A 22,485-nucleotide genomic window follows, 5' to 3' on the forward strand; every position below is an offset into this window, starting at 1 on the left:
CATTACAAGCTGGGACGCCAATTCGCCGCCGTGGGTTGAGTGAAAAGTTGCTGCGACGCTACTTTAGCCCGTATAGGGTTCTCCGTCGTATCGGTGGCGTCGACTATGAAGTCATCCCCTAAGGCACGACAGCATCTCAGCGACGACGCACACGCCTGGAAGTAGTACATGTCGCACGCCTTAAGCCATATTATGAACGCTAAGGGACTCGAAGTTTGCTTTATCCGTGTATATTCTCATTTTAAAGCATCGAGACGATGCTTATTTGGGAGGGGGGTAATGCCACGAATCATTGTAGTGTCCGTTCGTTCGCGCAATGCCGCAGGAAAGGGTGTTATCATTTTTGTTCGTGACGCGAGAAGCGACCGGATTAGTCTCGATTGATCATAGCCATGAAGAGCTGCATCTACGTGTTTCCAGATTACTGTAGATGATCTTGAACGGTTATCTGGAAGTTTCCTTGCCGGCTTTAAATTGCGCGATGTCGCGAGCGGCGGGCATTCGTAATTCGACGACTGACGAGCACGTTTGTTGCTTACGCCACTGCCGTGCTTCACACCGGCACACCGAACCTCGCGGGCGATGTGGAGTGGGTGCAGGGAGTGAAAGTCCTGGGAGAAGTATTCCTCGCCAGCGGAGAAGTAGCCCGCGAAACCTGGACGCACGAACGCTGAGAAACGCCTCTAGGTGGCGTAAACTTTCCGCCTTTCAATGGCAGAGCGCTGCTATATTGTGAAGTCCACAGTCCTAGCCACATGTTTTTTTATGCGAAGCATACTACTTTAGCTACGACTTCAACCCTTCAGCGTGGTTATGCGCCTCCAAATCACGTGATACATGACGTCACACCACGTGGCACGATGACGTCACGACAGTAGAGAAACGGGGGCCCACTTCGCGCCGTCGCTGTGGTTGTGCGCCTCCAAATCACGTGATACATGACGTCACACCACGTGACACGATGACGTCACGACAGTGGAGAAACGGGGGCCCACCTCGCGCCGTCGCTGTGGTTGTGCGCCTCCAAATCACGTGATACATGACGTCACACCGCGTGACACGATGACGACACGACAGTGGAGAAACGGGGGCCCACCTCGCGCCGTCGCTGTGGTTGTGCGCCTCCAAATCACGTGACACGATGATGTCACACCACGTGACTTGATGACGTCACGACAGTGCAGAAACGGGGACCCACCTCGCGCCGTCGCTGTGGTTGTGCGCCTCCAAATTACGCGACACGATGATGCTTCGCATTCTCCAGGCTTAACCAAGTTAAGCCTCAGCCCTTTTTGTCGTCCGCGTCGCAACCCCACCGCGCACGCTTGCCCGCAGGCTAACCACCGCCTGTTTTTCTTTCGTTTGGGCAGGCAAAACCGAGCTTGTGTCACGGTTGTTCATTCGCCTTCCGTCGTACATGGGTGGGTTCACTGTACCTTGCATCCGCACCATGTGTAATGTGCTCGCCTTAAGAGGTGTACGCGATCTTGTGCGCAACCGAGACTATCCCGGGAGAACACTCCTCGCATACTTCCTGGGTACAGCGCGTAACGTATTTTTTTCAGAACACGTGGTTGGCCCTAGAGCCGAGCGGCCACCGGCATTTTTTGTTAACGTGCGTCGCACACTGGCGTCGTTGTCTGCCAGCGTGCCCGATCTGGACGTTGATGAAACCCCGCCCTGCAGGATGTGTGAGGCACTAACGGTAGCAGAGCTCACCCGCGAACAACTCCAGAAAACGAGACGGGCGCGCTGGCGCCAACTGACCTCGCCTGCACTTCCTGCTGATATCAGGGAATTCGGCTGGTTGCGAGGCTGGCGGGTCCTGCCCACAAGAGGCTTCCTTGCGGCGTGAGGCGTGGCGCCCTCCGCCCGATGCCCGCAATGCGGTCTCTTAGAAACATTGCGGCACGCAATGTTCGACTGTGTAGTGGCGCGCACCTTTTGGATATTGGTGTCACGATGTTTGTAACCCGCCTGGAAGCGCGCACTAGTTCACGCGAACTGCTTGCAAATATGCTCTTGTGTGTCGGCATGTTCGTCTTGTGGCGGCAGCGCGGAGTTGCTTCCTTAAATGGCCGTCCGCAAAGAGCGATGTGTCCGATGTTGCAGCGCCTCCGCACGCGCCTCTTTGAGCAAGCATGCGTGGACGCACTGTCAATGAGCGAGGCTGCGTTTCTGCGCAAGTGGTCGACGTTCTTCATCGCCCTGCGCGGCGGTCGAGTGTCGGCCTCATTACTGCCCTACTGACGTGCTCAGTGCGGCGGAAGAGGGCAAATACGGGCTGGTTGGTACATGTTTTACGAATTGAAAAAACAGCGCAAACAAAGACGAGACACAAGAGAAGGACAAAACACCAGCGCTGACTAACAACCAAATGGTTTATTGCTACAGGCAAGGCAGCATATATATGAAATGGCACGAGTAAAAACACAAAATAAGCATGAGAGAAAGATACCGCACAACCACACAACTTGACTAAAAAAAGGCACGTCACTGATTAAGATATGCAAGTTCCTTTGAGAGCAGATTTATGGATGGGCTGCTGATACAGGTGTTACCGAGCTTTCTGATATGGCAAGCTTCCGAAATGAGCCTTGTGGTCTCATCTTTATAACGGGCGATGATAGTAGTCCGATTGAGGTGCGCTTCGCAATCTTCACACTCAGCACAGTGCACAGCAAGGTGGTTTCTGCAAGACTTGTTCTCTATATCTTTTGCATGTTCACGCAGTCTATCGTTGATGCATCGTCCCGTCTCACCGATGTAGAAACTGCCGCAAGAGGTCGGGATCTTGTAAACGACACCAACACGACACTGAACGAACTTCCGCTTATGCTTCTTCTGGCAGCCTTTTTTGCTTTTTTGCTCTAATAATAGGCTCAGGTTTTTAGACATGGAAATGACAATTTCTAGCAACCATATTTGTTGGGCATACTCGCCGCGGTCTAGGAAGAGCCTTCTCCCTTTCCGGTCAGCTCAGTCGAAGATTGTTAAGCGCGGTATCGCTAAGGCATGCCTAAGAGCCGCACTGCAAAGATCATGTCTGCATCAGACAAAAGGCAGCTTTCACGCACAGGTGAACAGGCTATCTGCAGCAGGATACCCCACGAAGATGGTGTCAAATGTTGCAGAGTCCCTGCTTGCAGAATGTAGTCTGCGAAAGATCAAGGACACCGATGCGGGTCTGGCAGAAAGAAAAAGAACAGTGTGCATCCCGTATGTGCACAAAGTTTCGCACAATCTAAAAAAGATAGTGAGCAAAGGAGGCATTAGACTGGTTTTTTCTGCCAGGAATAAACTTAGCGGATTGTGCAAGCGTGTTAATGAGGATGGAAGCAAAAAAGGCTGCCAGAAGAAGCATAAGCGGAAGTTCGTTCAGTGTCGTGTTGGTGTCGTTTACAAGATCCCGACCTCTTGCGGCAGTTTCTACATCGGTGAGACGGGACGATGCATCAACAATAGACTGCGTGAACATGCAAAAGATATAGAGAACAAGTCTTGCAGAAACCACCTTGCTGTGCACTGTGCTGAGTGTGAAGATTGCGAAGCGCACCTCAATAGGACTACTATCATCGCCCGTTATAAAGATGAGACCACAAGGCTCATTTCGGAGGCTTGCCATATCAGAAAGCTCGGTAACACCTCTATCAGCAGCCCATCCATAAATCTGCTCTCAAAAGAACTTGCATATCTTAATCAGTGACGTGCCTTTTTTTAGTCAAGTTGTGTGGTTGTGCGGTATCTTTCTCTCATGCTTATTTTGTGTTTTTACTCGTGCCATTTCATATATATGCTGCCTTGCCTGTAGCAATAAACCATTTGGTTGTTAGTCAGCGCTGGTGTTTTGTCCTTCTCTTGTGTCTCGTCTCTGTTTTTTCAATTCGTAAATCAGTGCGGCGGCACTGCGCATCTGCTTGAATGATCAGACCTGTGGGTTCAACCGCTTTGTTTTGTATTTTTGTTGCGTTCGAAAAAATTAAACTTCTCTTTCTACGCCACTGCCGTGCTGTTTAGTTATCTTGCGGGCGCAAGTCAGCCCAAATAAAGAGCTTCGTTCGAAAGTCTTGTTACTGTCTTTCTGACTACTGGACTGCCGTCACTACAACGTGACAATATCGATGCGGGCTGAGCGCTAACGCTGCCACTTAATGGCTGCATATGTATTCGACAGTTCACAGACCGATACTGCAATGCGTATGGACTTTCATCCTTCCAGAGTTTATAGCCGGTCTTAAAACTGTTAGGCAGTATTGCGGAGGCTCGAAGCGTGGGTTGTGATTTGAAGTAGACTTTAGAGACACCAAGATGGCTTTGCATTCTAGTCAAAATCAGTTGGAAGGAATTGGCTTGGGCAGGGCATGCAATGCGAAGGCAAGATAGCCGATGGTCATTAAGGGTAACAAACTGGATTCCAAGGGAAGGGGAGTGTTTCAGCGAGCGGCAAGGAATTAGCTAAGCGTATGTGATTAACGAGTTTTGAGGGGAAACGAGTTTTGAGGGTGCTGTCAGCAGGGTCGCAGGACAGGGCTAATTGGAGAGATATGGGAGATGCGTTAGTCCTGCAGTTGGCATGGTCAGGCTGCTAATGATGAAGTTCTTTCGGGAGTGCTTGAAAACACATCACATATGGCAGACGTTACATCCCACTCGTAGCTCGGCACCTCAGGGCCAACTAGCTGTGAGGCAAATCATACTGTACTCTCGTGTTCGGGCCCTGTAGCGATCGCTTGACATTTGTTCAGCAGTCATAACGTGAAAAGAACTTGTTGATGGGCTAGTTCATTTTGGTTCATTGTTAATTATTTACGGCGCAAAGACAGGACGCAGGTAGAAAAATACAGGACGAAACTAGTCGTCTTGTAGAAACATTTCGTCCTTTGTTTTTTGATACCTTCGTCCTGTCTATGTGCCATAAAAAATTCACAATAACGTGAAAACTCTGCAGGGACAGGGCCACACTTTACACGAACGCGCGGCAGGAACAGCAGGAAGACCAACACAGCGCATTTCTTTTTCCGACCGAAATCTGCGATCTCTTCTTTGATATACAAACTTCTGTAACCTTTAGGCTAAATACTCGTTTGTCCCCTCCTGGGGCCTCTTCACGCTTCAAAAACCAAAAACTGATGGGGCGATCATGAAACATGACAAGAGAAAGCTGTGGTTGAGGGGGCTTTAAGCTCGATGATCACCTTGATGTTTTTACTGCAGCAATGAGTGATCTTACTCTAATGATAGGCTTCACACATATGACAGAATGTTTAGGGAGACTGAAGACAGAGAGGTGGGTGGCGGGCGCCTCTTCTGGCGGGTGGAGTGAAGTGAGGGCTGTATAGGGTGTCGGTAGGTGGTCCTTCTTGAGGGTAGCTGGAAGCTTTCTGGAGGCTGGAGTTGGGATCGGATGGTCAGCGGCACTTTTCGAGGGTACAGCTGCTGAAAATAAATACGAATTGCCGCCGTGGCTCAAGCCACCACCAGCGTGCACGAGCTCGACGATGTTGAATTCCGTTAGTAGCAAATACCAGACTGCCGGATCCTTTTCTTGTCCTTCCGCAATATCTTTAGCGCCGAAACCCGGAAATCAGCGTCTGGCTCCTTCTACCCACACTCATGAACAAACTCAGATGTCCCTGAGGTTCCTGCGAACCCTTATAGCGAAGGCCGTCGTCTATCTAGAAGTGATCCTGGAGGATCCGGCAACAACCGCTGCCGACCTCCAGATGTTTCTGCACATCGTCGTGGAGATGCGGCAGAACCTCACCTCATTAGATGAATACACTCTCGACAGCGTTATGCGCTGAGATGTCCTCCGCGTTTGAATACGACTGCCCAGTCAGTTTCGCGACGACTCCCATTCGTCCGCCATGCTGCTTGCCTCACTAGCCGTCCTTGCCATCGCATTGCCGACTACCGCTGAGCACTGCGTATACAACTCGCTGCAAGTTCTATCGAAGTACCTGGGCAAACATAGAGTTCCGCCAAGCTCTCAGTTTGCTTCGCCACCGAAGGCCTCAATACCAGCGTTCTTCGAAGACCTTAGGTCTGGGCAAGTTGGTGCTCTTGACAAACAGCTGTACCTAGTTTTCTTGAGTTGCTATCTTATTATTGGAAATCTATGTTTGTTTAATCGGAATGTAAACTGTAAAATGAGAAAAACGGGAAGGTAAATTTATACATTGCAAATGTGCGTTGGATCACAACCAAAACGAATTACATATATCTTACAAGTGGAATTTAACACATGGTTAAACGCAGTTGTGTCGCTTTGAAGACCATATTGAGGGCTCGGAATACGTGTAGGCAAGTTGCTAGACTCAGCAGGGGACTTCAAGAATACATCAAGCATGTGTGTTCATAAAGCGTACTAATGCAATAGGCAAATTTGATCAAAAGCTCCATCAAGTTCATATTAATCGGAGGGCGCCCGCTGCGGTGCTTTTTTTGTATACGCTTGCTCGGCCGACCATTATTCCTTGGTTGTGTAATTAAAAAATATATCACTGGATCTCTTCACACGGGGTGGAAATATCAAAGCGACGAATCGGGAATACAATCATTGAGCGCACGATAGGCGTTGTTTGTTCACTTGCGTCACACAATCAACCTGGACCTGTTACGTTCGATAGGATGGGGGTCTACCTAAAAGGATTGAAAAATTCAGCAGACACTTATGAAAATGTGAAAGCATCATGTGTAGAAATTCACCACCCATATACGCACACACGCGTATGACACCACACGAAGCGCTGTCCGACAAACAGTTACATCTTAGTTTTGAAACGGAAGTCTGGGAAGGCACACAGGCGAAGGTGCACAGGTCGTCGGTAAGAATGCCTGTCGCAAGCTAGCCTCCCTCTTGACTAGCACATGTAAGCTATAAGCAACGATCGGCCGCCGCGGTGGCTCAGCGGTTATGGTGCTCGGCTGCTGACCCGAAACATGCGGGTTCGATCTCGGCCGCGGCGGTTTAATTTCTTAGGAGGAAAAATTCAAGAGGCCCGTGTACTGTGCGATGTCAGTGCACGTTAAAGAACCCCAGGTGGTCGAAATTTCCGGAGCCCTCCACTACGGCGTCTCTCATAGCCTTAGTTGCTTTGGGACGTTAAACCCCATAAACCAAACCAAACCTAAGCAACGATCCAATTATATGACCACCAACCGGATCTCTGTGCGGCAAAAAATTTGCGTTGTCGGCAAAAGGTTTGCGACGAATGTCTGGAAAACTAGCGCCTCATGGAGGTCGGCCAGCGGCGAGTATATACCGACCATCGACATGAATAGACTGTCGGAAGTGGTGGGGCTCTGCTTACGGTGTGCGTGATACGGCCTCTTGATGACTTCATCCTCTTTTTCTTGCAATCGCTGGGATTTTCTGTACCATTTGAAAGTACACATACACGCCATCGGCTTTTCTCGTAATAAGACTAGTAATGCTTTCGCACAATTTCTCTTTGACTTTGTACAAAATGCACAGATGCGGTCGAGCCAAATGAACTGTCTACGCTCCCGCACCCACCCCGCTGCAGCGCCGGCTGTCCCGAGTGCGGTTCTCCCCTCCACCGCCCACCGTGCGTCTGCTGGCCGGCGGCAGACTGGCCCTGGTCACCGGGCCGGATGCCCCGCTCAGCCTGTCCTGCGCCGTGTTCGCCAGGGACGGACGCTTCTACGCCATGCGCCACTTCCTGGTCGCCTTCCGCACCGGCATACGCGCTCCGTGTACGTGCACTGCTGGACGCGTCGCTGTTTATGCTCCTGCCTGTTTGACTGCAGTCGACCCTTTTTGAGACAGCGCCAAGCGAGCCGCTGGAAGTCTTGAGGGGTCTTATTAGAGTTTATGATTATTCTGGCGTGAGGAAGGGAAGGGAAAACTTTATTTACACTAATGGTTTTTCCTGCGGTTTGGGGCATCTTCAGAGACATCTTGGTTCTACCCCCAGGAACTTTCTCTGTCGAAGTCGTCCGCCTCTAATCAGTGGTCGGTTGCCCTCAGTCCAGGGCTCCGCTGGCCACTGCCGCCCGTTGAGCTCGCTGTACCAGACCTTGTTGGTCTTCACAGCGGTCGCTGGACAGCAGTCTCCCACTGCTCCGCACTCGGGTTTTGTATTTTGGGGACCACGTCTATGTTTTGGCAGGCCCATGTGATGTGGTATAGAGTAGGTTTTTCGTCGCACCAGGGACATTTGTCCGTGTATGTCGTAGGGTGCATTTTGTTTTGTATATGTAGGTTTGAGAAAGAGCCTGTTTGTAATTGTCTCCAAGTGACAGCCTCCTCTCTGCTGAGAGATTTGTGCGGTGGGGGATATCGCATTCTTCTGCCTCTATAGTTTTGTAGTATGGCCGAATATTCCCTGGGTGCTGGCGCGAGTTCCGCGGTCTCGTCGGATGCTCGGAAAGTAATGTATCCTCGAGCTATCCTGTCGGCCTCTTCGTTCCCTGCCACCCCCGTGTGCCCCGGTACACACACAATTTTGTGTGGGATCTTGTCGTTTTGTTCTTCCTGGTTTTTAATTCTGTCGCTCGCTGCGAGGAGTATACGGAGCGCGTGACGACCTATCCTGCCATTCATGTAATTTCGCAGAGTGGTTTCTTGGGCGAGTTGGTTTACCATATTGAAATATACCTGCGCTTAAAAGACACGGACAGAAAGAAAGAGACACACACACAAAGCGCTGGAAAGAAAGAGACACACACACAAAGCGCTGGTGTGTGTGTCTCTTTCTTTCTGTCCGTGTCTTTTAAGCGCAGGTATATTTCAATATGTAATTTCGGCAGGCTGTTTGAGAGTCCGTGAGTATTGTTAGCGACCGCCCGGTTCTGTAGCCCTCCGCCACCGCTAGAGCAACGGCTACTTCCTCGGACTCTGCAGCTGTGCAGCCTCGGAGAGACGCGCTGGTCATTTCGCGTAAAGACGAATCGACCACCGCCGCTACAGCGATTTTGGTATCTCCTCCTCTCCAAGACGCGTCTGTATACACGGTCGTGGCGTGAGTTCTTGCGGCCTTCCTTTGTAGCTCATAAAGCGGCAAGTGCCATATGCTGAGTGGAGAAAACAAAAACGCCACCATTTACAGGTTCACTCTTACGGAAGAAGATCAGACCTGGTTGACAACCACATCGCTTAAATGCAGCATCTGAAAAAATTACGAGGAACTTTAGCGGCTAAAGTGCTGAAAGCCGAAAGCCTGAGTGCTGCATTCTGCTACGCGATTGTTCACTTCACATTTTGTTGGTGCATTAATTAACTGCCAATTAATGACGCTAAAGCTTCGCCTTTAGGAGTGGAACGCGACAGCGTGTTGTAGCGCTGCCACGGAGTCAATTAAACGCCACCACCCGTTCGGCGCGATGCGTTGCCCTTTGAACGCAACGCTTTTTGAGGAAAGGAAATGGCGCAGTAATTCTCTGTCGTCTCGGTGGACACCTGAGCTGCACTGTACAGGAAGGGAGGAAGTGGAGTGAAAGAAGAAAGAGGGGCCGTAATGAAGAAAATGAAAATTGTATTTGAGGAAAGGAAATTACGCATTAACTGTCTCGCATATCTCAGTAGACACTAGTCGAAAATTGTATTTGACGAAAGGAAGTTGCGCAGTAACTGTCTCACATATTTCGGTGGACACCCGTCAAAATTCGCGCGCGGTGACATCACGACAATTTGGAGCAATCTGAAACGCGGACAAATACGCCTTGCTCGTCAGTAAATTGGTTTTTGAGGAAAGGAAATGTATCTGTCTCGCATATCTCGGTGCACACCTGAACCTCGCCGTAACGGGAAGGGAGGAAGATGGGAGTGAACGAAGGCACCGTATTCACTAGACGCACCTTTGTTCATACCAAACCATCGAGCTGGCATGGCGGAGTGGTAGCGTGCTCGACTCGCACTCTGGAGACCGGGGTTCGATTGCAAACTCGGCCAATTTCTTACTCGGTTTTATTTATTGATCTGGTCTGACTAGAAAGGTTAATTGGACTAATTGGTTAAGTAAGCAATTAACTAAACTCAGTCGAACTTACTTGGAGCATCACTATACGATCCCTTTAATTGGTTGCATGGTTAGTAGCCAAAGTACAATTGGCCCCGTTTGAAATACGCGCACTGTGACATCACGACCGTTTCGACCAACTGAAAGGCGTGACATTTCTGTCGACAGCTCCTGCTTACAACGATGAGGCATTAAAGGCTTCCGCCTTAATAACCGACTAACCACTCTCACGCACGCTTCCCTGACGACTGTGTGCTCGGTCCCCATTGTGTCCAGGAAACAGAGATGAAACACAGCCTTCATTATTGAAGGGTAGTGCAGGTCCCTAAATGTAATTCTAACATTCCTAAGAGCGTGCGCACAGTACGGAGCAGCAACATAACCCCAGCGCCGTGAGATAAATTCATAGAGACACTTATTTGCATTACGTGATGGCAGTCCAATAGCATTAGAAGCTGCTCGCACCCTTACATTGAATGTAGCGGTTTTCTTTCATGGCGGTGCTCGCGGACCCCTAAATGTCTGTCTCAACACAGCCAGACATCTCTTATCTTCAGGCTACCCAGGCAATGGTTTGATGTTTCCCCGAAGGTGTCTAGAGGTGGCGACACGGACGTAATGACGATACCAAATGTTCAGGTGTCGCTTCCAATCTGGTAACGTCACTTCGCGCCAGCCAATGGGCGAATTTTTTGCACGACACCACAGTTTTTTTTCCTGCTATCCTGTTAATACTGAAAAGCTTGTGTACGATTCGGTTTTTTTTCCTGCTATCCTGTTAATACTGAAAAGCTTGTGTACGATTCGGTCGTTAAGATACTGTCACAAAGTCGTGCCTGCCGTGTACGTATTTTACTTCTAAATCAGTGGTTGGCAAGGCGCCTCTCTTTTTCAGCAACATGTCGCAGTGCGGTGGCGAAGATTTTGCCCACCGCGTGGACAGCAGACCAGTGGCCACGGTGGAGGGTCAAGGCCACTCCGCCCCCTACAGGGATTATCGCCGGGTAGCGAGCGCTTGCACGTTGTGGGAACGGGGAGCTGTCGGCTGAATGCCCCGCACCCTTCCCGACCTTCGCAAGTTAGCATCGCTCCTCGTTAGGACCCTGGCTTTCCCTCGCGTCCCTTCTCAGTTTCTTCGTGTTTCTTTTCCCCGCTTTTCAGCATCTGCTAATCGATGGCGTGCTGTGCTTTGAAGTTTTGTTTGTTTATTTGCCATGAGAACGTAGAGGCGGGAACACAGCGAGCCGGCCAATTGGCTTGCAGATTTCGGTGCGTGCGGACGTGTGTGAGGCCAGCCAGGGAAGTTGTCTACAAGCGAGCCTAGGCTGGTGTCCGGCGCGTAGATAGCCGCGACGGCGGCACCGAAGACGCGTGTCCCAAGTTCGCCCGTATCTGCAGCACCCAGTCAGCCCCGCGAGCATCCACAGCCCGACACTCCCTGCGACCTGACCCAACCATCCCGCAGCTAAGCCACCGTTTCTCCCCACTCGATTCTACTATTTTTCTTTGTCCCGCTGCTGTTTCTCCTCCTATTCTTACGTACAGTATTGCTGTGATCTTGTAAAGCTGTTTGTAGTTCTCGCCCTGAATACTGAAAGCTTATTTATGTAATTTTTGTCATTATGGCCCATACTAAGCTACAGTAGTTAAGGTGAGAAAAAATAATGCATAAGAAATTTGTAATTTAGATTTCAATGGTAAGGGGTCACGGCATCGCGACAGGGCCCCGCAAACAGAAGACAGTTTTTTGCAGGTGTTCGACGTGGGCATCCCAGTTTCAGTGACACGAAAAATACACTCCAAGGATCTTGTGCTTTTCAACAATTTCTATTTCTTGGTTTTCAAAGTTGAGCATGCAGTTGAGTGTTATCGCTTTGTTTCTTGCGCGAAATTTTATAGCCTTGGACTTTGTAGGATTTATCTTTTATTTTTTCATCATTAACCAGCTAGATAATTTATTGAGTGTGTTATTACATTTCACAATGAATACGCTAAGGTTAGGGCCTGAAAGAAGTATTGTGCTATCATCGGCGTATATTACAAAATTAATCGAAGGGTCTATACTAACAATATCATTTATGTACGCATTAAACAAAAGAGGTCCCAGTGCGCTTCCTTGTGGGAGACCACAACTGATAGGCAAAAGGGAAGAAAATTCACCATATACAGACACCGACTGACTTCACTTTTGGAGGTAGCTTTCAAGCAAACTGAGTGGTTTATAAGAAAGGTAAACTGGGCTAGTTGGTAGGAATTCATACTGAAAACTGCGCAAAAAAACGAAGACACAGAACGAGAAGGCACCCGTGTCGTGCCTTCTCGTTCTGTGTATTCGTTTTTTGCGCAGTTTTCAGTATGAATGGTTTACCACGGATACCGTACATTTGAAGTTTGCTAGCAAGAATCGTATGGTTTAAGCAATCAAAGCCTTACTGAAATCAAGAAAGAGGCACATCGTATACAAGTTCGCATTTATGTTGCTCAAAATAATTTCTTTCATTGTTAGTAAGGCTGTTTCTGTGGATTTACTAGTTCTGAAACCATATTGTGACTAATTTATTACTCTATGTTTGTCGAAAAACTTTGTGATTCTTTACGAAATAACCTTTTCCAATCCCTTGGAAAACACAGGGAGTACTGAAATGAGCCTGTAATTTGTTGGTGCATTTCGGTCGCCCCCTTTATAGATTACAGACACTTTTGCCGTTTTCATTCCGTTTGGGAAAACCCCGCATTCCAGTGCAAGATTATAGATGTGGGAAAGCAAGGGACAAATTGTGGGTAAGACATATTTCAGTGGTTTCATCAGCATGGTATTGATATTGTGACGAAGACGAAGCTGGCAGTGGCGCGGGACGGAGCGCCCGCGCTAGGCCAGCGGTTATTAAATCATCTCATAGCCATCGTTCACCACGCCTCATTCTTCGGCTGGCCGCCGCGTTACATTTGGTGTGAGGTGCTGGGGTCCCTTCATCGCCATCCTGGTCACGGAGCTTCGGCGTCCTGGGCCTGCCGTGGACGTCGACCGTGAGTACCTGGTCAGCACCGCACGGCCGTGCCCCAGCCCGCCCGACCTGAACCGACCTCGCCGCTCCCCCCAGCCCCGTCCCCCGCCTGGACCACACGACACGACGACCCAAGACCCGACGGACCCAAGACCCCACCGACCCAAGACCCCATCGACCCAAGACCCCACTGACCCAAGATCCAGACGTGAAGACACCGCCCCCTTGCCCCCGCCGTTCGGTGCGTCCAGAGACCTCGGCCGTCAGCTCCTGGCACCCTACGGCGCGGATGCTTCGTGGACCGGGACTCATTCTTTCATCTTTCGCATCGTGGCGGCCAGCACTGCACCATCTTCTACATATTGTTCGATCCTTCACTCAAGACCATCGCCCTTTCGCCGTCTGTTCGTCACCGATCAGGACGATCGCTCGGAGGCCCCGGGTAGTGTGACGAAGACGAAGCTGGCAGTGGCGCGGGACGGAGCGCCCGCGCTAGGCCAGCGGCCATTAAATCATCTCATAGCCATCGTTCACCACGCCTCATTCTTCAGCTGGCCGCCGCGTTACAATATCTAAGGCTTTGCTGTTACTAATTCCCATGTACACGTTATAAACCCCATTTTCATCAGTAGGCTCGAAAAATATAGTGTCCCTAACCTGGCTAGGGTAAGCGGCGATATCAGTGTCCGTAGGATCTTGACATCAAGAAATGCTATTGAGAAAATATTTTTAGAATATTCTGCGAGTGCTCTTCCTTTTATTTCCTTGCCACTTAATAGCACCGGGTGATTCAAAAGAGATGTGGTGCATGGTTAATAAGCTTGTTGGTAGAATTCAGAAAGATAAGCACCTTCGGCAAAATATTAGTAAAGATACCGTGTAAAATTTCAACCCGCATTTAAGTAACTTTGGGTAGTCTTGAAATTAATTAACTGCATTCTCTTGCTTCTACTCTCCAAATAAATCTGCCGGCCTTGATGAAAACACGGTGAGACTAATCAGGGAAGATTTTGATATATTAGGTTCGATCTCTTGAAAACTGAGTCATTCCTTACATTCTTCAGTGTACCTGGCTGACTTAGTCAAATTGTTTTCATATTTAAATTTTCTGACAGCTCCGATCCATCTAATTATCGACCGATTTCAATATTAAGTGCAATAAATATAATCTTCGTGGAGATAATTGCTAAAAGGCAAAAACGTTATCTCGGTAAACTTAACGTTCTGTGCCCCCATCAATGTGGATTTAGAGCAAAACATTTCACATCGACGGCTGTATTATTGTGTCGTGAAGTTGACCGGAATAACGAACGGCACAGTCAGGGAACAACCACTGGCCAGGTTTATTACGGTCCGTGCATATATAGGGCCGCGGGGAGAGAAGGCAGGGTGAAGAAGAGAGGAGGCAGTGCAGCACGTTGCACATGAGCTGGTTATAACAAACAGGCACCGGCACTGATATGATACATCCCCTTCCCTTTAACAATAAGAATCAGCCGTTAGTGATTTGTTGAAATTTCTTGTCGTAGCCTAAACGCATGGGTTGCTTTGTGGGTCGCGTGGACCGCCTTGACAGGGGAGGCTGAGCCGTCGGAGAAGTGGCTATAGGATTCTGAGGTGATGAGGTGACACGCTGATGCTGGGCTCCGGTCGGTAGGTCGTCAACAGAGTCACTGCCGTCCGATGAGCATGAAGCGAATCGCTCCCTTGTTGCGAGAAAAAGCTGCCGGTTGCGCCTCAAGAGGCTTTCGCCGGTTTGAAAGTGATATAATCGCGGTCCGGCTGGTGATATCAATTTAGCTTTTCTTTCCCATGAGGACCCTTTCCGTACGACATCACCCGCTGCAAGGGCTGGCAGGTTCCGGCTGTTCTAGCTCGACTGCTTATGCTTGCTGAGCTGAGGGCGGAAGTCGGGCAATGGGGTGCGAAGACTCCTTCCTTGAAGAAGCTGTGCAGACGACCAGCCGTCTTCCAATGAACTCGTCCTGTAATATAATACACCAAGCCAAAAATCTTCATTTTTTTTCGCATGTCTTCTTAAGAATCCTTTTGATCACCTGTACGCCCTTTTCAGCAAGACCGCTTGAGCGCGCAAACTGTGGGCTGGATGTAGTGTGATTAAAGTCATACAGTTTCGAAAAACTTGCAAACTCGCGGCTAGAAAATTGATTTCCATTATCGGTGCAAAGTTCAACTGGGATGCCATATCTTGAAGATATTGCACTGAGCTTTTCAACGACTGTGCTCGCACTCAGATCAAAGCGCTTCTCTACATTCGAGAAATCTGACATTGCGTCATAAGCGCACAAGTAGTAATTTGCCCCGTACCAACACCAACACGCTGTCAAGCTTGATTAGGCGTTGAACGAAGCATTAGTGGTTCTGCTGGCTGACTGTAAGCGTACTTCTTGCAGATGCCGCATTTTTGGTTCAATGATTCTATTTCAGAGTTCATCCCAGGCCCGTAAACCAGTTGCCTAGCTCTTGCTTTGTTCTTGGCTATACCGAGGTGCCCTGCATGAATGCGCTGCAATATCTCGGCATGCATGCTTGTGGGAATTATGACCCTGGTGTCCTTCATGAGTGCGCCGTTCACAACTGGTAGCTCCGGCGCGATAGGCTCAAAACAGCCGTCTATAGGCCCGCCTGTTGAAATGCGCTCTATCACACCCTGCAGATAGGGATCCGCCGATGTCTCGCGCACAAGGCGCGGCTTTGTTCTTTCACTCACGGTTGACGATAGTACATTGATGGCGTGCACTTCGACATCATCCGTATCCACAGCGACGACATCAGCAGGGAGTGGCGACCTTAACAGCACATCGGCGACCTCCATCTGTTCGCCAGGAACATACGTTTACACGTAGTTGTACTTCAAAAGCCGCAAAAAGAAACGCTGCAGTCTAGGCGGCATGTCCCCACTCGCTTTCTTAGCGATATCCATCAGCGGCCGGTGGTCACTTTCGAAAGATATCGGGTGGGCATTCACAAAATGATGGAATTTTTCGCAACCAAAGACAAGGGGAAGTATCTCGATTTGCAAATATCGTTGCTCCGCTTCTGTCAGGACTTGAGATGCATATGCTACCGGTCTGAAAGTAGCACCATGACGCTGCATCAGGGCAGATTCCATGTCAGCTTGTGATGAATCTGACGTCACTTTCGTTTTCTTTGTTGGTTCAAATATTGCCAGAAGAGGTGCTTCGATCAATGCTTTGACTATGACTATGATATGACTAAAGAAGGCGTTTTTTATCATATCCCTTTGAGCTGTGGTCAAGTCTATATCGGTCAGACCGGTCGCTGTCTAAACGACAGATTGAGGGAGCACGCCAATTCACTAGATAAAGGCTACGGCTCGAACCTCCCACCCCATTGCAAGGACTGCAAATGTCTACCGCTGCTGAAAAGCACCTCGGTAATCGGGAGGCATAAAGGTAGGCTCGAACGTGAGCTGTTTGAAGCCGCTAAGATCACTCAGAACGATCTATGCATCATCACGCCCTCAGTGCACATGACTCCAAAAGAACATCGATTTTTGTTATCATAATGTGCATAATCTTAACTATTTTGAACCATGTATGCCTTCACCACCTTCTGCACACTCGCCTCAGGGTTTAACAACAGCAAGTTTAGGAGACAAGAGGTTTACCGCATGCGCGGCGGCCCCGCTAGGTTCCCTTCCCGCACTTCAATAAAGCATTTGTTGAAAGTTAGCGCTTGCCCCGTCCACGTCTCCACTTTGTCTTTGTTTTTTCGCGCTCTAACTTCCTCATCATTCTCTGCACCGCTTGTTTATCTTTCGGTTTTGCATTTCTAGGAGGCTCTTCACGAGAGTGTGGTTTGGTCTTCTACCTCTGCTGCTAATAATGTGGCCCAAGAATGCAGTTTCTTCAACGCCAAACTGACATTCTGCCTCGTCGAAGGTCAGTCCTGGCCCTTCAGTCGTGCTCTGGACGCTATGCAGCCGTTCCTCATGCTCTGCCCTAGTTGTACCCCAAATTAAAACATCGTCGACATACACTCGCACACCGGGGAGGCCATCAAATATTTCATTCAGGGCTTTCTGGAACTCGTTAAAACAGATGCTTGGGCAAGTTGGTAACTCATTTTCACCGGAACAGCGCGCATTAAGGCACGGACACGAATTGCTCAAGAATTTGCCACATCCTGAAGGCTGAATAGAACAGACAAGCTCGGTTTTACAGGCGCAGTCTTTTTCTTCTGCTGCAAAGAACCGAAGCCCCACCACATAGAAAGAAGAAATGGAAAGAGTTTTCTGATTTAGCGAACACTACGGCTGACTTCCTATGGCACCATACCCTTTTCCAGCTCCGGGCATCACCGGCCAGAAAGAAGCACTCGACAGAGAATGTCATCCACGCCGCAGGGAACGTGTCGCTGCCTACGGAAGTGCGTCGTGTTCTCTTCCAGGGGCCGAAGTACGCCACGGAACCCAAAAGGTCGCCCGCAGAACTTCTGAGCATGGTGAGGCAGGTGTCCAGGTTGGCACCGGTGGCAGAATCGGATAGGTGCGTGCCTGAAGGAGTTGATGCGCTTCTGCGTTGCAAGGCCCCAGTGAACACCGTCTCGGTTCGTCAAACTGTCTCGTATTTGAAGCGAAATTTGCTCATTTTGCTCCCAGCCGACAAGGAAGGGGGATTCCTAGTGCTACCCTCTCAATTGTACGTCAAGAAGGGTAGGGAAGCTATTCTGTCTTCGTTTTCTGTGGCCAAGAACCTTAACCTGAAAAGAATTAAAGATAAGACCAAGAGAGTGTGCAAAAAACTTAACCTTGAACTGTTAACGAAAAGAGCCGATAAAAGTGAAGGCTTTAGTTTACAAGTGTTTTTTAGCGCAAAAACCCACAAACCAGAGTGTCCGTTTCGTGTGATCGTATCTGAGAGAGGCATATGGCAGAAAACTGTAGCAGTTTTTCTAAAGAAGATCTTAAATTCACCCACGTTGGACGATCCTTTCCAGGTAAAAAATTCGCAGGATGTAATCCAGTTTTTAGAAACTAACAAGAACAAGGGACTGATAGCCTGCTCTTTTGGCGTCAAGGACCTATATTATTCACTACCACATGACGAGCTTTTCGCGTGCTTAGAAGAATGTATTGACCAGCAAGGAGTAATTGAATTCCAAAACAAGAACGGCATATCCGCCGAGGGCTTTTTACAACTACTTCAAGTGTATTTAACTTCTACCTTCATTTCCTGGGAAAGTGAGTTTTACTTGCGAAAACGAGGAGTTTGCATCGGGTCATGCATAGCTCCCGTGCTTAGTGACTTGTTGTTAGCACAAAAGGTTAGAAGGCTTCAAGAAAACTTGAAAGGGTCAAAGGTTGTACAATGTTTTCGCTATGATGATGACTTTCTTGTTCTTATAGGCTCTAATCTGGAAGAATTTGACGCAGTCTTTACGCAGATCAAAGCTAACTTTGTTGAGTGCCATCATCCCCTCATAATAACTACTGAAGTGCCAGAAAACAATGTCATCCAATTTTTAGACCTCAAACTCAGATTAATGCACCATTAATGGCAATCGTATCTCACCATCGAATTGGAATCAATCCAAAATCGTGCAGCTCGGTTCATCACTTCATGTTACTCAAGAGAAGCCAGTGTCACCGCCCTCAAGCAGTCCCTCCGTCTCTCAACACTGGAATCACGCCGCGTCGTTTCCCGCCTATGCTTACTTCATACATTTTATCATAACACAAGATCACGGCACGCTCTATTAACCGCCCCACTACGAACGTCCTCCCGGCTTAGTCACGGTAACCCGATAGCACGCATCAGTGGCCACACGTCAGCTTACAACAACTCATTTTTCCCCAACGCAATAGCACTATGGAATTCACTGCCTAACGACATCGCTGCATGCACTGATCACAAAACATTCCGCGAGAAAATAAAAATTCACCTCACATAAATCTTGATCACTTCTGCGCTCTTTGTAGCGAGTATTGCTTGACATATCTTTATTAAATGACGTATCACCTGCTGGGAAACCCTGATATGACTGCAACCCCTTTTATGTTTGTTTGTATGTTTGTTCTTTTTATTGTTATGCATGTTCCCATCATTGCCGTTGGAAACCAATATGCCCCCCCTTATGTAATGCCTTCGGGCCTTTAAGGGATCAATAAATGAAATGAAATCACATGTGTTGGTCTTACCAGCCATGAAGCAGAAAGCCATTGCTCTCTTTTACGTCATCTCATTCTAAGCTGGTAAAACGTGCCGTCGCGAAGTCATGCTATCACAACGCGCTTAACAAATATTGCATGCACTCCATGCAAGATAGTTTCCGTCTCCAAACTGATCGGCTCGTTAAGGCTGGTTATCCCAAGCAGCTACTAGTATCAGTGTCCGAATCTATTCTCAGTATCTTGAGCAAAAATGGAAAAGGGGAGCAGGCAGATTCAGTGACGCGGAAGGAAAAAGAAAAAAACTACTGTTGTGCCTTACATTCATCATTTCTCCCACAGACTAAAGAAGATAGCGAATAGAGCACGTGTTAAGGTTATGTTTTCGGCTCCGGATAAGCTCGGGAAGGTGTGCAAAATGGTTAACTCTGATTTCGTTCCCACAGAAAGCGACATCAAGCATGAAAATCGATTCGTGTCATGTGAATAAGGTGTAGTGTATGCCATTCCCTTGCCATGCGGCAAGCTGTATGTGGGTCAGACGGGTAGATGCCTCAATGAACGCCTGAAGGAGCACAATAATAGCATGCATAACACAGTAAAAGGGCATCTCGGGATCCATTGTAGAGACTGTAAAAGCAAAACTTGCCACCCTGACTTCATCATCATCATCATCATCATCAACAGCCTGACTACACCCACTGCAGGGCAAAGGCCTCTCCCATGTCTCTCCAATTAACCCTGTCCTTTGCTAGTTGCCGCCACTGTATCCCCGCAAACTTCTTAATCTCATCCGCCCACCTAACTTTCTGCCGTCCCCTGCTACGTTTGCGTTCTCTTGGAATCCACTCCGTTACCCTTAAGGACCAGCGGTTATCTTGCCTTCGCATTACCTGCCCTGCCCAAGCCCACTTCTTCCTCTTGATTTCAACTAGGATGTCATTAACCCTCGTTTGTTCCCTCACCCACTCCGCCCTCTTCCGATCTCTTAACGTTATACCTATCATTTTCCTTTCCATAGCTCGCTGCGTTGTTCTTAACTTAAGCTGAACCCTCTTTGTTAGCCTCCACGTTTCTGCCCCATAGGTGAGTACCGGTAGGATACAGCTGTTATATACTTTTCTCTTCAGGGATATTGGTAAGCTACCATTCATGACGTGAGAGAACCTGCCATACGCGTTCCACCCCATTGTTATTCTTCTAATTATTTCCTTCTCATGATCCGGATCTGCGGTCACTACCTGCCCTAAGTAGACATATTCTCTTACTACTTCCAGCACCTCGCTACCAATAGCGAACTGCTGTTCCCTTGCAAGGCTATTGAACATTACTTTGGTTTTCTGCATATTAATTCTTAGCCCCACCGTTCTACTCTGTCTGTCTAGCTGATTGATCATGCTTAGCAGTTCTTGTCCTGAGTGGCTTAGCAAGGCAATGTCATCAGCGAATCGCAAATTACTCAGGTATTCTCCATTAACTCTTATCCCCAACTCTTCCCATTCCAGTCCCCGGAATACCTCCTGTAAGCAGGCAGTGAAGAGCATTGGCGAGATCGTGTCTCTGTGCCTGACACCTTTCCGTATTGGAATTTTATTGCTGACTTTATGGAGAACTATAGTAGCTGTGCAATCGTTATAAATATCTTCCAATATTTTCACATAGCACTCTTCCACACCCTGATTCCGCAATGCCTGCATGACAGCTGAGGTTTCCACTAAGTCGAATGCTTTATCGTAATCAATGAAGGCTATATATAGGGGTTGGTTATATTCTGCGCATTTCTCTATCACCTGATTGATAGTGTGAATGTGGTCTATTGTCGAGTATCCTTTACGAAAGCCTGCCTGATCATTTGGTTGACTAAAGTCCAAGGTTGTCCTGACTCTATTAGCGATTACCATAGTAAATGCCTTGTAGGCAACGGACAATAAGCTGATCGGTCTGTAATTCTTCAAGTCCTTGACGTCTCCTTTCTTATGAATTAAGATAATGTTAGAGTTCTTCCAAGCTTCTGGTACTCTCGAGGTCACAAGACATTGCGTATACAGGGTGGCTGCTTTCCCTCTTTGCATTGCTCCTAAGGCTTTCTTTACTTCCTCCTTCCTTACTGTCGGGATGTCCCATTGCTGTGCTCTTCTGCCTCCCTCAGTAACTTGATTATTACATTCGCTACTGTATAGATTTGTGTAGAACTCTTCGGCTAATTCAACTATCTTATCACTATTGCTGATGACATTGCCCTGTTTGTCTTTTAACGCATACATCTGGTTTTTACCTATGCCCAGTTTTCTCCTCACTGATTTTAGGCTACCTCCATTCCTTAGAGCATGCTCGATTTTCTCCATGTTAAACTTCCTTATGTCGGCTACCTTGCGCTTATTTATTAACTTAGATAGCTCTGCTAGTTCTATCCTGTCTGTGGAGTTAGACGTCCTCATGCTTTGATGTTTCTTAATCAGATCTTTAGTCTCCTGAGATAGCTTGTTGGTATCCTGTCGAACCATCCTACCACCTACTTCTGCGGCGCACTCTGTAACGATAGCTGTAAGATTATCATTCATTGTTTCAACACTACGGTCGTCTTCTTCAGTTAAAGCGGAAAATCTGTTTTGCATTGACATTCTGAATTCCTCTACCTTCCCTCTTAATGCTAACTCGTTATTAGCCTTTCGCTTCACCAGTTTCCTCCGTTCCCTCTTCAAATCTAAGCTAATACGAGACCTTACCATTCTGTGGTCGATGCAACGGACCTTACCGAGGACATCCACATCCTCTACGATGCCAGGGTGTGCACACAGTATGAAGTCTATTTCATTTTTAGTCTCACCATTGGGGCTCTTCCACGTCCACTTCCTGTTTGCTCGTTTGCGGAAGAAGGTATTCATAATCCGTAAATTATTTCTATCTGCGAACTCTACTAATAACTCTCCTCTACTGTTCCTAGAACCTATGCCATAGTCACCGACCGCCTTGTCTCCAGCCTGCTTTTTACCTACCTTTGCATTAAAGTCGCCCATCAGTACAGTGTACTGTGATTTTACTTTGGTCATTGCCGATTCCACATCCTCATAGAAGCTTTCAACTATCTGGTCATCATGGCTTGATGTAGGCGCGTAGGCCTGCACCACCTTCAGCTTGTACCTCTTATTAAGCCTAATTACGATAGCTGCCACTCTCTCGTTAATACTGTAAAACTCCTCGATGTTGGCAGCTATATCCTGATTTATGAGAAATCCCACACTTAGTTCTCGCCTATCTGCTAATCCACGATAGCACAGTACATGCCCGCCCTTTAGTACTGTATACGCCTCATCTGTCCTGCTAACCTCACTAAGCCCTATGA

The 22,485-nt window shown here is 48.2% G+C and overlaps 1 protein-coding gene across 1 annotated transcript in view; it reads left to right on the forward strand.

Moving 5' to 3' along the window:
- LOC149334554 (uncharacterized) overlaps window positions 1-22,485 on the forward strand; it is a 99,027-nt gene that overhangs the window by 61,249 nt on the left and 15,293 nt on the right. Inside the window, exon 6 of the mRNA XM_089555169.1 lies at window positions 7,530-7,719. Within this exon, the coding sequence (XP_089411295.1) occupies window positions 7,530-7,719 (190 nt within the window). The remainder of the gene's footprint in view (window positions 1-7,529; window positions 7,720-22,485) is intronic.

This window comes from Amblyomma mixtum, chromosome 8 (assembly GCF_055824585.1).
Source record: "Amblyomma mixtum isolate Tamu chromosome 8, ASM5582458v1, whole genome shotgun sequence".
Taxonomy (NCBI): domain Eukaryota; kingdom Metazoa; phylum Arthropoda; class Arachnida; order Ixodida; family Ixodidae; genus Amblyomma; species Amblyomma mixtum.